Source organism: Aotus nancymaae, unplaced genomic scaffold (genome assembly GCF_030222135.1).
Source record: "Aotus nancymaae isolate 86718 unplaced genomic scaffold, 86718_ANA_hifiasm-v0.15.2.pri h1tg000004l, whole genome shotgun sequence".
NCBI lineage: Eukaryota > Metazoa > Chordata > Mammalia > Primates > Aotidae > Aotus > Aotus nancymaae.
This window is the reverse complement of record NW_026988415.1, coordinates 45,804,388-45,818,142: the sequence shown is the minus strand read 5'-3', so window position 1 is coordinate 45,818,142 and position 13,755 is coordinate 45,804,388. Positions and strand designations below refer to the sequence as shown.

The 13,755-nt window shown below is 39.5% G+C and overlaps 1 protein-coding gene across 4 annotated transcripts in view; it reads left to right on the top strand.

Annotated features, from left to right (window-relative positions):
- CENPI (centromere protein I) overlaps positions 1-13,755 on the top strand; it is a 77,542-nt gene that overhangs the window by 26,010 nt on the left and 37,777 nt on the right. For all 4 annotated transcript variants that reach the window (XR_001109213.2, XM_012464069.3, XM_064362553.1 and 1 more), the window contains 7 exons: positions 3,617-3,706; positions 4,040-4,168; positions 4,400-4,567; positions 5,763-5,883; positions 7,013-7,104; positions 9,357-9,474; positions 9,560-9,624. Coding sequence is in view for 3 of the 4 variants with exons in the window: in XM_012464069.3 (XP_012319492.2) it covers positions 3,617-3,706; positions 4,040-4,168; positions 4,400-4,567; positions 5,763-5,883; positions 7,013-7,104; positions 9,357-9,474; positions 9,560-9,624 (783 nt within the window). In the remaining variant the exon portion in view is untranslated. The remainder of the gene's footprint in view (positions 1-3,616; positions 3,707-4,039; positions 4,169-4,399; positions 4,568-5,762; positions 5,884-7,012; positions 7,105-9,356; positions 9,475-9,559; positions 9,625-13,755) is intronic.

Here is a 13,755-nt window from a genome sequence, read left to right as displayed (position 1 = left end):
TTGATGAGGATGGTTTCTGGGATTCTCCCTCTCTCAGGCATGAGCCTGTGTGTATGCACCTTGGGCTGTGATATTTTTCTGTTTCAAGCTTTGTCTCTGTTTTCTCATAGTTTATGTTTTTAGTTTGTTTGGTCTGTCTTTAATGGTACTTTTTATTTTGTTTTTCTTTTTTTTTTAACATATTTCTTTTCTAATTGTACTTTTTAAATTTAAATTTTATTTTAATATTTTTAAGAGACAGGGGTCTCACTTTGTCACCCAGACTGGAGTGCAGTGGCATGATCATGGCTCACTGCCAGTTTGAATTCCTGGGCTCAAGTGATCCTCCCACCTCAGCCTCCAGAGTAGCTGGGACTACAGGCATGCACCACCATGCCTGGCTGATTTTTTAATTTTTTGTAGAGACAGGGTCTCTCTATGTCACCCATGCTGGTCTTGAACTCTTGGGCTCAAGCAGTCCATCTACCTTGGCCTCCCAAAGTGCTGGGATTACAGGTGTGAGCCACTGCACCTGGCCTGTCTTTCTTGGTAGTTTTTCTCAAATGCTTGGTAAAGCTTATTTGTTCATATTTAAAAGTAAAGTAGTAACACGATGATTGGAAACTTGTGTGCATGAGCAGGACTTGTTCATTTGTAGGATCTTGATGTTTCATTGAGGATCCTCCCAGATGACTATGTCAATTTTCTCAGCAGAAATCTCCTGTTTCCTGTCTTATGGGGTTGCATAGTTGCACATACTCAATTGTGTGTGTGTGTGTGTGTGTGTGTGTGTGTGTTTATAATATGAGGAGTTGGCTCATTTAATTATGGTGGTTGGTAATTCCAAAATCTACAGGATGGGCCAGCAGACTGGAGATCCAGGAGAGCCAATGTTCCAGTTTGAGTTCAGTGGCAGTCTACTATAGAACCAGAAAGAACTGCTGTTGCAGATAAAGTCTGAAGGCAGTCTGTTGGACGTTTTCTTCTTATTTAAGGGCCTCTTCTATTCAGGCCTTCAACTGATTGGATGAGACCTATCCACATTACAGAGGGCAATTTGCTTTACTCAAAGTCTGCTGATTTAAATGTTAATCATATCCAAAAATCCCTCACAGAAACACCCAGAATAATGTTTGTCCAAATATCTGCGCAGCCTGTGGACCAGCCAAATCAACACTTAAAATTAACCATCTGATATGGTTTGGCTGTGTCTCCACCCAAATCTCATCTTGAATTATAATTCCGATAATCCCCACATGTCGTGAGAGGGACCTGATGGGAGGTAATTGAATCATGGGGGCAGTTTCCTCCATGCTATTCTTGTGATAGTGAGGGACTTCCGGCTTCTCTCTGCTCTCATTCTTCTCCTTCCTGCCATCATGTGAAGAAGGATGTGTTTGCTTCCCCTTCCATTATGATTTCAAGTTTCCTGAGGCCTCCCTAGCCATGCAGAACTGTGAGTCAGTTAAACCTCTTTCCTTTATAAATTACCCAGTCTCAGGCAGTTCTTTATAGCAGTGTTAGAGTGGGCTGATATATCATCATGGGGTGTAAACTTGGCTACTGGCACTCTGAGACCTAAGCAGTAGAAAGGGGTGAGAAATGGTCTTGTTATCCTCCCTTGGCTATGCCTGGTTGTATCTGAGTCCAGCTTCATTTTCAGAGAGTAAAGCCTAATGTCTTGCCAGTATAGTGAAGGGATTTGGGGTTCTAACTGCTTCTTACGTAGCCTTTCATGCAATACTCCAGTTTTCTGTTCCTCTGGCATCCTCACGTTTTAGAGGTATCTGGTCCCTCAAATCTTGATCCTTTCTGGGAGTTGTCAAACATGAATCTGATTTTTTTGAGGCTTTTTCTGTTGATACCTTATATTTTATTTTATCTGTTCTGCTGACTTGGTTACTATTTGCCCATCTTCATTCTAGGTTCCAAAATCTTGTTTAGATTTTTCATTTGCTGTTGTCTCCTCTCTTGTTCTCTTTGAACTTGTGCTTTGCTTTATCCCCTTTTTATTCTTCTTTTATTTATTTATTTATGTTTTGGAAATGGAGTCTCGCTCCATCACCCGGGCTGGAGTGCAGTGACGCAATCTCGGCTCAGTGTGACCTCTGCCTCCCAGGTTCAAGCCATTCTCCTGCCTCAGCCTCCTGAATAGCAGGGACTACAGGTGTGCACCACCATGCCCAGCCTAATTTTTGTATTTTTAGTAGAGTCAGGATTTCACCATGTTGGCCAAGCTGGTCTCGAACTCCTGACCTCAAGTGATCCACCCACTTCGGCCTTCCAAAGTGCTGGGATCACAGGTGTGAGCTACCACACCCAGCCACCTTTTTCATTCTTTTGCTGTCTTTTAAATGGGGCTTTAGGAGAACCCAGAATTAATCATGTGTTCAATATGCCATTTTAACTGGAAATCTCCCCATCCCCTTTTTTAGCATTAACTTTTTAACAAGAAAAATAGTTATTAACTAGACTATACGTTATAAAGGCCTCAGCACTACCAAGTATTCTATAAAAAGCATTCTGGCTCAAAACAAACACTCTGATACCCATGGATAATGGGTGTACAGAGGTTAGAAGATATTTTCAACGTAGATAAACTGGATCAATTTAGTTTTGTTTTAATAAATTTAATTTCAAGAAGCTGTTATAAAATAGAAATATTAGGCCGGGTGCAGTGGCTCACGCCTGTAATCCCAGCACTTTGGGAGGCCGAGGAGGGTGGATTACGAGGTCAAGAGATCAAGACCATTCTGGCCAACATGGTGAAACCCCGTCTCTACTAAAAATGCAAAAATTAGCTGGCTGTGGTGGCGTGCGCCTGTAGTACCAGCTACTCAGGAGGCTGAGGCAGGAGAATTGCTTGAACCAGGGAGGTGGAGGTTGCAGTGAGCCAAGATCGCGCCACTGCACTCCAGCCTGGCGCCTGGCAACAGAACGAGACTCTGTCTCAAAAAAAAAAAAGTTGTATTTCTAAGCCTCATTTGCTGCCTTACTTTTTACAGTATTTGATTCAATGAAATTTTAGTATAATAAAACAATTCAGTTACTTTCTTAGAATTCATTTTAGTGGTATTCTTTCTCTGGATAGCCAGATGTATAAAACAGGTTTGTAGCAGTAATGACTTCTTTCATTGTGAAATTAGTGCTTTTGTTAAGACTTAAGACTTGTTTCAGTTATATCAAAGCTGCTTGATTATGGCTTAATTTCCTAGATAATTTTCCAAGAATTATGATAATCAGGTATTAGCTTCTCTTTTGGTCCTATCCCTTTGATGTCTAAATCAAGGACAAATAAACTTTGAGTCCTGAGTATGCTTGTGAAAATAAGCTATGCTATGCTAGTAAGTATAACTGGTAAGCCTAAAGTATAGGAAGAGAAGAGAGAAAACAGAAGGTAGAAGTAAAGTCAAAAAAGGTCTTAAGAGAGAAGATCACAGTTTGGAGAGGGTTGTTTTATGGTGGTTGACTTGAATGCCTGGCTACTCATTTTTTGATTATCGATAGCATCTTTCTATAGATATATCTCATAGTGAAATTATGGTCTGAATATACTTTTTTCATTCTTATTGGTATTTGTTTCCTCAGTTTCTTAGTAGCCACAGAATTGAAAATGAAAAACTTATTTTTATTTCAGGGAATGCAGCCTCATCTCCAGGCTTTGTTGTCGCTGTATAAGTTCTTTGCTCCTACTCTGATTTCTGTATCTTTGCCTGTAAGGAAGAAGGTAAGGGATTAAGGAGAGAGAAATCATATTGAGATTGAAATACGTTATTTTTGGTAAGGTTAACTTACAGATTTCAACTGAAATGTTTACAGCCTACTATTTTACTATCTAGTATTGTGGTACTGTTTTGGGGAAGTTTTTTTAGGGATTGGCATTTTGTATTAATCCTATTTAGTGTATTTAATAGATTGCTGATGAGAAAAAAAACTTTAAATGTATTTGTATGCGTGTAAAGGATTTCATAATATATTTTCAATTAATAAGAGTTTTAGACTTTATGTTGTTCCAATTTATGGGTGCCTACTCTCTTGTACTTTATATCCAAATTTATAGATGTATTTTAAGAATTCAGAGAATCTATGGAAGACGGCTCTGCTTACCATGAAGCAAAGAAACCAGGGACCTTCTCTAGAACCTCTGAAATTGATGTTAGGTCCAGCTAATGTTCGTCCTCTAAAAAGAGTAAGTATCTAAAGCCCAAACCACTTGCATGGCTTTCTTTTATTAAATCCAAATAATAACCATTCATATCTTAGAGGAGATTATAGATATTTAAATACATGTCAGTTACCCAGGATTCTGTGTAAACCATATTCAGATTCCTTTAATTGAAACACCTTAACAGCTGCTTTTATATTTATGGTTTGTAGTCTGTTTAGTCCATCAGTAGATTGTTTTATTTTCTTTCTTTAGAAGTGGAGTTCTCTCTCAGTTATACCAGTGCACAATTCCAGTAGCTGCACTAAAGAATGTGGAAAAAAAGAGATGAGTCTTTCTGATTGTCTGAATAGAAGTAGATCATTTCCACTAGAACAGCTTCAAAGCTTCCCCCAACTTTTACAGAACATCCATTGCTTAGAGGTATGCGACTGGACCATATGCTTCTTTGCATTTTCTATTTGAACTTCATGGCCTTTTTTTTTGTTTGTTTTTTTGAGACAGGGTCTTATTCTGTCACCCAGGTAGTGATATAATCATGGCTCACTACTGCCTTCAGCTCCTGGGCTTATGTGATCCTCCCATCTCAGCCTTCCAAGTAGCGGGGATTATAGATGTGCATCACCACGCCTGGCTAATTTAAAAAAAAAATTTATATCAGGCTGGGCGCGGTGGCTCACGCCAGTTATCCCAGCACTTTGGGAGGCTGAGGTGGGTAGATCACTTGAGGTCAGGAGTTCAAGACCAGCCTGGCCAAAATGGTGAAACCCTGTCTCTATTAAAAATACAAAAATTAGGCCAGGCGTGGTGGCTCACGCCTGTAATCCAAACACTTTGGAGGCCAAGGCGGGCGGATCACCTGAGGTCGGGAGTTCAAGACCAGCCTGACCAACATGGTGAAACCCTGTCTTTTAAAAAAAGAAAAAGTAAAAAAGTAAAAAAAAAAATACAAAAATTAGCTGGGTGTGGTGGTGCGTGCCTATAGTCCCAGCTACTCAGGAGGCTGAGGCATGAGAATCGTTTGAACCTGGGAGACAGAGGTTGCAGTGAGCCAAGATTGTGCCACTGCTCTCCAGCCTGGGTGACAGAGCGAGACTCCATTTTAAAAAAATTATTTAAGCCAGACGTGGTGGCTCATGACTGTAATCCCAGCACTTTGGGAGGCCAAGGCAGGCGGATCATGAGGTCAAGAGATCGAGACCATCCTGGCCAACATAGTGAAACCCCGTCTCTACTAAAATACAAAAGTTAGCTGGGCATGGTGGCACGTGCCTGTAGTCCCATCTACTCAGGAGGCTGAGGCAGGATAATTGCTTGAACTCAGGAGGCGGAGGTTGGTTGCAGTGAGCTGAGATCACGCCACTGTACTTCAGCCTGGCGTATGGCGACAGAGCAAGACTCTGTCTTAAAATAAAAAAATTATTTAAAAAATATGTTGCCCAGGCTGGTCTCAAACTCCTGGGCTTAAGCAATCTTCCTGCCTCAGCCTCCCAAAGTGTTGGGATTATAGACATGAGCCATTGTGCCAAGCCTGTTTTTGTTATATATTTTCTGTATGATGATTCCCTTATCCACTTTTCAGATACTTAATTGTTGATCAGTTGTTCTGTCATTGCAGCTGCCTTCTCAGATGGGCTCAGTGCTAAACAACTCTCTGCTGCTTCACTATATTAATTGTGTCAGAGATGAGCCCGTCTTGCTGAGGTTTTATTACTGGTTGAGTCAAACATTACAAGAAGGTAAGAATTGAGTGAGGATGGAACAAAATAGTTTACAAATGGGTTTCTTTTATGAGGGTGCCAAATCCTAGACAAGAGGAGCCTTCATATGTTGTAATTATATCTCTGGGAGTCATATATTTAAAGCATGAATGTTTATATTGTTGTAATTTTAAGGCAGTAAGAAGGGAGAGAGATTTTGTTAAGGAAACACTGCTGGATGGCCACCAAAACTCAATGGGGTGTTCTACTTTGGTGACTATTGTAATCTAAGGATTCTTCATCTTTGTATGTCCAGAAACTTGCTGTTAAGCCCCCAGAGTCTTCCCATTAATGGTAACGAAACTCAGAGGAAACTAATGTATAAGCCAGAATGTCAGCTTATTATAAAATTAATTATTTCTGGTAAGCAAAATGGTCATATCTGCCAACTAGAATATTCCCTCTGTGCTATCAGCATATATGGGAGCCAAATTTGTCATTAGAAGGTTTCTTAATTACAGAATTAAAGGAAAGGGCAGTGAGAAGTGTTTCATCCAGGCCAGAGTAAAGCCTGAGCATTCATTCCTCCAATGGTGGGGGACAGTGGGGAGGAGAGGGTGTGTTTCTCTGGACATAGTATTTCTTTTGACCAAATTGTTTCTTTACTGGATAAGCAACTCCTGACTCTTCTGATGGTTAAAGTTGCTTTTAGTTGGTTCCAGGCCAATTCTCCTTCTTGCACTCTGAATCTTTTAAACAGAATATGATACAGTTTATTAAATTTCCACTTACTAAATTTCTATCACTCTTACATTATACCCAGCCTACCCTAACTGAAGTTTAGGGTATTCTAAAACTTTCAATTCAGATGTTTATACTTTCTTGGATTACTATGTGATATAAAGCTTACCATATTCATTATACATGAATTTTCTCCATTTATTTTTTTCACTGTATAAACTTTTCCCTGTATTATCAAGTTGTTGAGGAACATCTTACTATCACCTCCATGTATTTGTTCTAGTCTACATCATGAGTTAGCTAGGATGTATGAAACTTACTGGCTTTTTTACTTTGTCACTTATTTGTTACTTTAGTGATAATTATTTTTTGTGCACTTTTTTACTGTGGTACAACTAGATGCTTATATTTACTGTTTTTGCTCTAGAATGTATTTGGTACAAGGTGAATAATTATGAACATGGAAAAGAATTTACCAATTTCCTGGATACTATCATCAGGGCAGAGTGCTTCTTACAAGTAAGATTTCACTTGCTTCTTCCACATTCCATCACTCTTTACTAAAGTTTATTTAGATATCCATTGAAAACCTTTTCTTGGCTGGGTGCGGTGGCTCATGCCTGTAATCTTAGCACTTCAGCGACTGAGGTGGGTGGATCGTTTGAGCCCAGGAGTTCAAGACTAGCTTGGGCAACATGGCAAAACCTCATCTCTATAAAGAATACAAAAATTAGCCAGGCGTGGTGGCATGCATCTGTAGTCCCAGCTACTCAGGAGGATGAGGTAGGAGGATCACTTGAGCTCAGGAGGTTGAGGCTGCAGTGAGCCATAATTGTGCCACTGCACTGCATGCAGGCTGGGTGACAGAGTGAGATCCTGTTTCAAAAACAAACAAACAAAAAACCCCCCTTTTTAGTACCTGATATCTTTTGTAAACAATATTTGTTCAATTTGAAACTTATTATAAATAGAGCTGAGTTGGACTTTTATCTTTGCACTGTTGGATTTGAAGAAAGAATATGTTATATTATGCAAATAAAAGGGAAAAGCCTGTAATTAGAGAACAAACTGAAGACGTAATTAAATATATTCAGTTAATTGAATTAGCCAGTAATGAAATTTCATAGGGTCACTACTTATATTCTTTTTTTCTTTCTTTTTTTTTTAATAAAGAGATGGGGTGTCATCATGTTGGACAGGCTGGTCTCGAACTCCTGACCTCAGGTGATCCACCCATCTTGGCCTCCCAAAGTGCTGGGATTACAGGTGTGAGCCACCGTGCCCGGCCTCCACTACTTATATTTTTATAATCAACATTTTTCGAGCATCAAATATGTTCCAGCCAATGGACAATTTGGTCTGGGTAACCCTGAGTTGTATTTTAAGCTGCAACTTAGGTATTAGCACCATCAAGAAGCCTTCATTTATTGCCCCAATGCGGGTTAGCATCTTGTGCTCCCATGGCTCCCTGTGCTTACCTCTATCGTGACACTTTTAGCACCCATTTTTCCACACATTATGAGCTCCCAGCAGGCAGAAACTATGTCTAACTTTTCTTCATGTATAGATGTTCAGCTTGATTGATAAACGTTTGTGGAATAATTCTTTGTTTTTTTTTTTTTTTGAGACAGGATCTTGCTCTGTTGCCCAGGCTAGAGTGCACTGGCACAATCATGGCTTACTATAGCCTGATTCTCCCCCTTTGGTCTAGTAGCTAGAACTACAGGTGTGCACCACCACTCCTGGCTAGTTTTTTTTTTTTCATTTTTTTGTAAAAATGGGGGTTTGCCACTTTGCCCAGGCTGGTCTCGAACTCCTGGGCTTAAACATTCCTTCTGCCTTGGTCTCCCAAAGTGCTGAGATTACAGGCGTGAGCCACCACACCCAGCCCAAGTTTTAGGGATTTGGTGTGAAACCATTTAATTGGAAGTTGGGTGCAGACGATGGTAGTGAGGATAGCAATTTAGGTTGACGTTTATGTTTCCTACTTGGGAAGATGGATGGCACTCACTGAGAAAAGGAATATAGGAGAAGCAGGCTTGGAAGGAAAGATGTTTCAAAACTTAAGAGATGCCTATGGGACATCAAAGCGGTCATATCTAGTATGCAGTAAAATAATGAGTCTAGAGCTCAGGAATGAGATTTGGGCTAGAGATACAGATTTAGGACCCCTCATGTTAAAAGTGGTGGTTTTAGCTGTGATATGGATGAGATTGTCCAGATAATTCATGTCATGAAATGAAGGTCTTAGGATAGAGTCCTGGTGCATGTTACTATGTAAGGCTTAGGTGACAAAGGAAAAAAGGGAATTCCCAGATCCTCACTCTGGTGGAAATATAAGCAACCTAGACATTAAGCCTCTAAAGATGGAGCTGCTCAGAGTAGGGATTTGGTCTATGACCTCCAATGAACTTCTAGCCCTGTTACATAATAACATTGTATACATTTTATTGACTGTTCAAATTACTGCATGTACCCCAAGATAATAAATTTTATTTAAAAAATTCTATAACTTTTAATCTTCTTTCCAATTGATGAAGTTTTATAGCATTTGAGAAGTATTTGATAAAGATGGTAATGTATGCAAATACTGATCTTCTTATCCTTTTTCTGAGGAAGTCTGGCACCTAACCTAAGGCTTTTAATATATTGATGACAAAAAATTAGTCTAAGAGTGAAGCAACTATAGCATAAAATAAACTGGTTGTTTAGAGCGTAATTTTATGACTGAAGAGTTCCATATAGGGATTTACTATTCACTTGTGTTACAGGAGGGATTTTATTCTTGTGAAGCGTTCCTATATAAGAGCCTTCCTCTCTGGGATGGCCTCTGTTGTCGGTCACAATTCCTTCAGCTTGTGAGCTGGATTCCTTTTAGTAGCTTCTCTGGTATGTATCATGAAAATTTGGAGTCATTTAATTCAATGTGCTATGATTGAAAATGTTTTGAATAATTTTTTTTTTTAATTCCCAGAGGTGAAACCACTTCTTTTTGACCATCTAGCACAGCTCTTCTTTACGTCAACCATTTATTTTAAGGTAACAAAAACTTGCCTTGCTTAGATTCCATAGGATGTATTATTCTATTGCTAGTAGTACACAATTCCAAACTGATATTACAACAATGGTTTTATAACAGGATTTTCTTGGACCTGGGTGTTGAGGTGCTGCATCACTCAACTCGAAGTTAATGCATAGAATGTTCCTTTTTTAAGGCTGTGTTGTATATAGTTTTCCTGACCTGTTTCCGCTTGTAGCAAATGACATAGTGAACAAACAAGTGGCAAATGCATACTAATAAAAACAAACTGAGAAATAGTTTGATTGTTGTGGTTTATATTTTTGTAGATACATTTATTGATTTTACAAATATTTTTTGAGCACCTACTGTATACCCTCTTGACAGTGGGAATACAGTCGTGATCAAAGCAAACAAAACTCCCCATGACATTCATATTTTATATTTATAATAATAGTTTTCTGCTAATAAAATTGTTCCAACCTTATATATAATATGTTACTATTATGGGGTGGTCTCCAAGAAGACCAATATGGCTTCCAGAAGTTTTACCTGAGTGAGTTTGAGAGCCACCTTCTTTTTTTTTTTGTTTTGTTTTGTTTTGTTTTCAGACGGAGTCTCGCTCTGTTGCCTGACTGGAGTGCAGTGGCACGATCTTGGCTTACTGCAACCAACCTCCACCTCCCAGGTTCAAGCGATTCTCCTCGTCTCAGCCTCCCTAGTAGCTGGGACTGCAGGTGCACACCACCACATCCAGCTGTTTTGTATTTTTTTTCCATCTACCTCAAACTTCAAAGTTTTGTATTTTTTGTAGAGACAAGGTTTCACCATGTTGGCCAGGATGGTCTCAAACTCTTGACTTTGTGATCCTCCTGCCTCAGCCTCCCAAAGTGCTGGGATTACAGGCGTGAGCCACTGTGCCTGGACGAGAGCCACTTTCTTATAGAATTCCTATCCTAAAAGAGGGACAATTAAGTAATGTTTCTTTTGTAACTTTTCTTTTTTTTTTTTTGCCTTAAATCACTTACTGTTGACCACATTGACAGCAAACATGTTGTTCTGGTTAGTGTTTGTCATAACTGAGTGGCACTTGATTAATTTCTATCATATTAACTTGGATTTGAGGTCTATTTATGTTAATTGTAATTTATATATCCTGACCAATATCATCATTCACGTGGCATCCACACCAGTTCTCCCAGCTAATAAATTTTCAGAGACTTCAGTTTGAATTTTTTTTGCAATTCTCCCTCAATCTTCTAATTGGGTTATTTGTTTCTTTTCTTATTCTTCCATGCTGAAGAGCTATTTAAACATTAGGCTGGACCATAGGAAATTGCCATTTTTTGTAGGTCAAAGATGGTTAATGATTGGCAGTTTGCTGTGGTTCAACCTAATATGCATATACACATTCATACACACTTATATTTGAGAGGGAGAGGGGTGGGGAGAGGAAGGAAGGAAGGAAGGGAACAGACAGTAGGCTAAGTACAGAACTCAGGGGAATGCACACAGTATTTAATTCTCAAGCCAAGAAGGAGGACAGTCTGAAGGAATCTTAAGAAATTGCCAGAGGTATAAAAAGAACCAGGAGAATAATAGTTCCAAGGAAACAAAGGGAATATAGAATATCAAAAGGAATGAAGGAATAATGTTGCCAAGTATCCCAGGAAGGTCCAGAAAGATAAGGACAAAAGAAGTTTCTTTTAGAATTGACAATACAGAGGTTTTGGCTTCCTTTGTGAGTAGTTCCAGTGGAGTGTGGAGGTAGAAGTCAGATTGTGTGGGTTGAGGAGTAAGTGAAAAGTCAAGACAGTGAGTATAGAATATGTTTAAAAATGTTTGACCAAAAAAAAGTTGTAGAGAGGAGCTATAGGGGGCTGTGAACCAGGGGAAGTTGTTTGTTTGTTTGTTGCCTCTAAAATGAGATAAACATGAGTGTGTTTATAGATGGAGTTGAAGGAGCCAGTGGAGAAGAGGGAGAAGTTGAAAATGGAGAAAAGATTGGGGATAATTGATGGTACAAGGTTCCAGAAGGAATATGAAGGTATTGAGTTAAACTAAGTAGGGAGATTTACTTGAATGGGTGGTTAGGAATTGGGAGGCACCATTTATCCTCTAAGACTGGGGAGAGGATGCACGGATAGGTGGTAGATAAATTTGTAAAGTTAGAAGAAAGGGTAAGACATTGAAGTACTTTGTGCCTAAGAATGTTAAATTTCTCTAAATGAGAAGCATGCTTGACAGAATAGAATTAAGTAGGTCACTCCAGGAGGGCATTAACTGTTTAAAACAGCCAGTGAGTATAAAGAGCTGGTTAAAGACAAGTAAAAGGATTATTGAGTGTCATTAAGGACCCAGCAGAAGTTGGCAATCATAAATTTGGAATGGTGCCAATCTTTGCAGTTGTGTGTTTTTCTTCCACTTAGATATTGGAGAAGAGAAAGCAAATTATGAGATTGAATCAGTTTGGGTTTTGCTGGTTGAATGGAGTACAAGAGAGTTGTGATCAGCTGTGGTCTAGTCTAGATAGGAAAATAAGACCAGGAGAAAGCTGATAAACCTGAAAAAGGAGGTTAAAAATTAAGGAATTGGCCAGGTGCAGTGGCTTACGCCTGTAATCCCAGCATTTTGGGAGACCAACACAGGTGGATCATTTGAGGTCAGGGGTTCGATACCACCCTGGCCAACATGGTGAAACCCCATCTCTACTAAAAATACAAAAATTAGCCGGGTGTGGTGGTGGACACCTGTAATCCCAGCTACTCGGCAGGCTGAGGCAGGAGAATCACTTGAACCTGGGAGGTGGAGGTTGTAGTGAGCTGAGATTGCACCATTGCACTCCAGTCTGGCTGATAGAACAAGACTCCGTCTCAAAAAAAAAAAAAAAAAGGAATTAAGGGATTGAGTATCTCTGATGCTGAGAAACAAGAGTAACTATATTGGAGTTGAGTCTGTAAGAAAGTTGGAATAGGAAGTTATAACAAAAAATAATTTTTGTGTGGTTCAGTTCAGGTTATGACAGAATAGTATGTGGCTGTGGGAGTAGGTAACTAAGGTGGAATGAAGGTTAAGGTTATTTGATTCAAAGTCAATGAACTGTGAAGCTGAAATGTTGGGGAGATCATTGCATGGACACTGGTGTAACTGAGGTGTTGATGGCAGGACATGATGCAGAGTTCTAACATCCCCAATGAATCTTGATGAGTTTCCAAGTGATAGCAAAGACATGAGAAGATAAAAAAAATCGAGGGTAGTGTTGCTAGGTAGTATGAACAAAGGAGAAAGGGTTTACACAAGGAAGGAGGAATAATGGTTTGGAAATAGAGTTGAAGATAGCTTTTATATTGTGTTCAGAAAAGCAAGGGATAGTCAAACTCGTGAGAAAAACTGTAGCAAAATGCAATCAGAAATAGTGTATTTGATCTTAGCCTAACAAATTCAGCTTTTAGCAGTAGTTTGGCTAATGAGGTTCTTTCTGTAGCTCAAAGATTATTTGTAAACATACTTAAACAAGGCAGTTTTTTTCTGTGGCACCTGATTAAATAGAAGATCCATTTGATTTCTCTATATTATCGTTTCTTCTTTTTGAGATGGAATCTCGCTGTGTCACCCAAGCTGGAGTGCAGTGGCATGATCTCAGCTCACTGCAACCTCAGCCTAGCAGGTTCAAGTGATTCTCCTGCCTCAGTCTCCTGAGTAGCTGGAATTACAAATGCCTGCTACCACGCCCGGCTAATTTTTTGTAGTTTTTAGTAGAGAGGGTGTTTTGCCATGTTGGCCAGGCTGGTCACGAACTCCTGACCTGAGGTGATCCACCCACCTCAGCATCCCAGAGTGCTGGGATTACAAGTGTGAGCCACTGTACCTGGCCTGTATGTTATCTATTAAATTAAATCTGATTTCCTTCTTAAAGTAGGATTTATAGGGCAGTGCTTACATCTAGTTATTAAGGTGGGATATGGAAATGTATTCAGAGGAAGCAGTGACCTGGTTTGTTGGTGAAGGAGAGCTAGGATATGATTAAGGTAAGAAGACAGAGAAATCATACTTTGTAGAATATGAAGGTGTATGTTTAGGTTACTACAGAACAGAGGTTCTGGATACTGCAATTGAGAGATTTGGAAAGGACAGGATCAATGAAAGGGGAC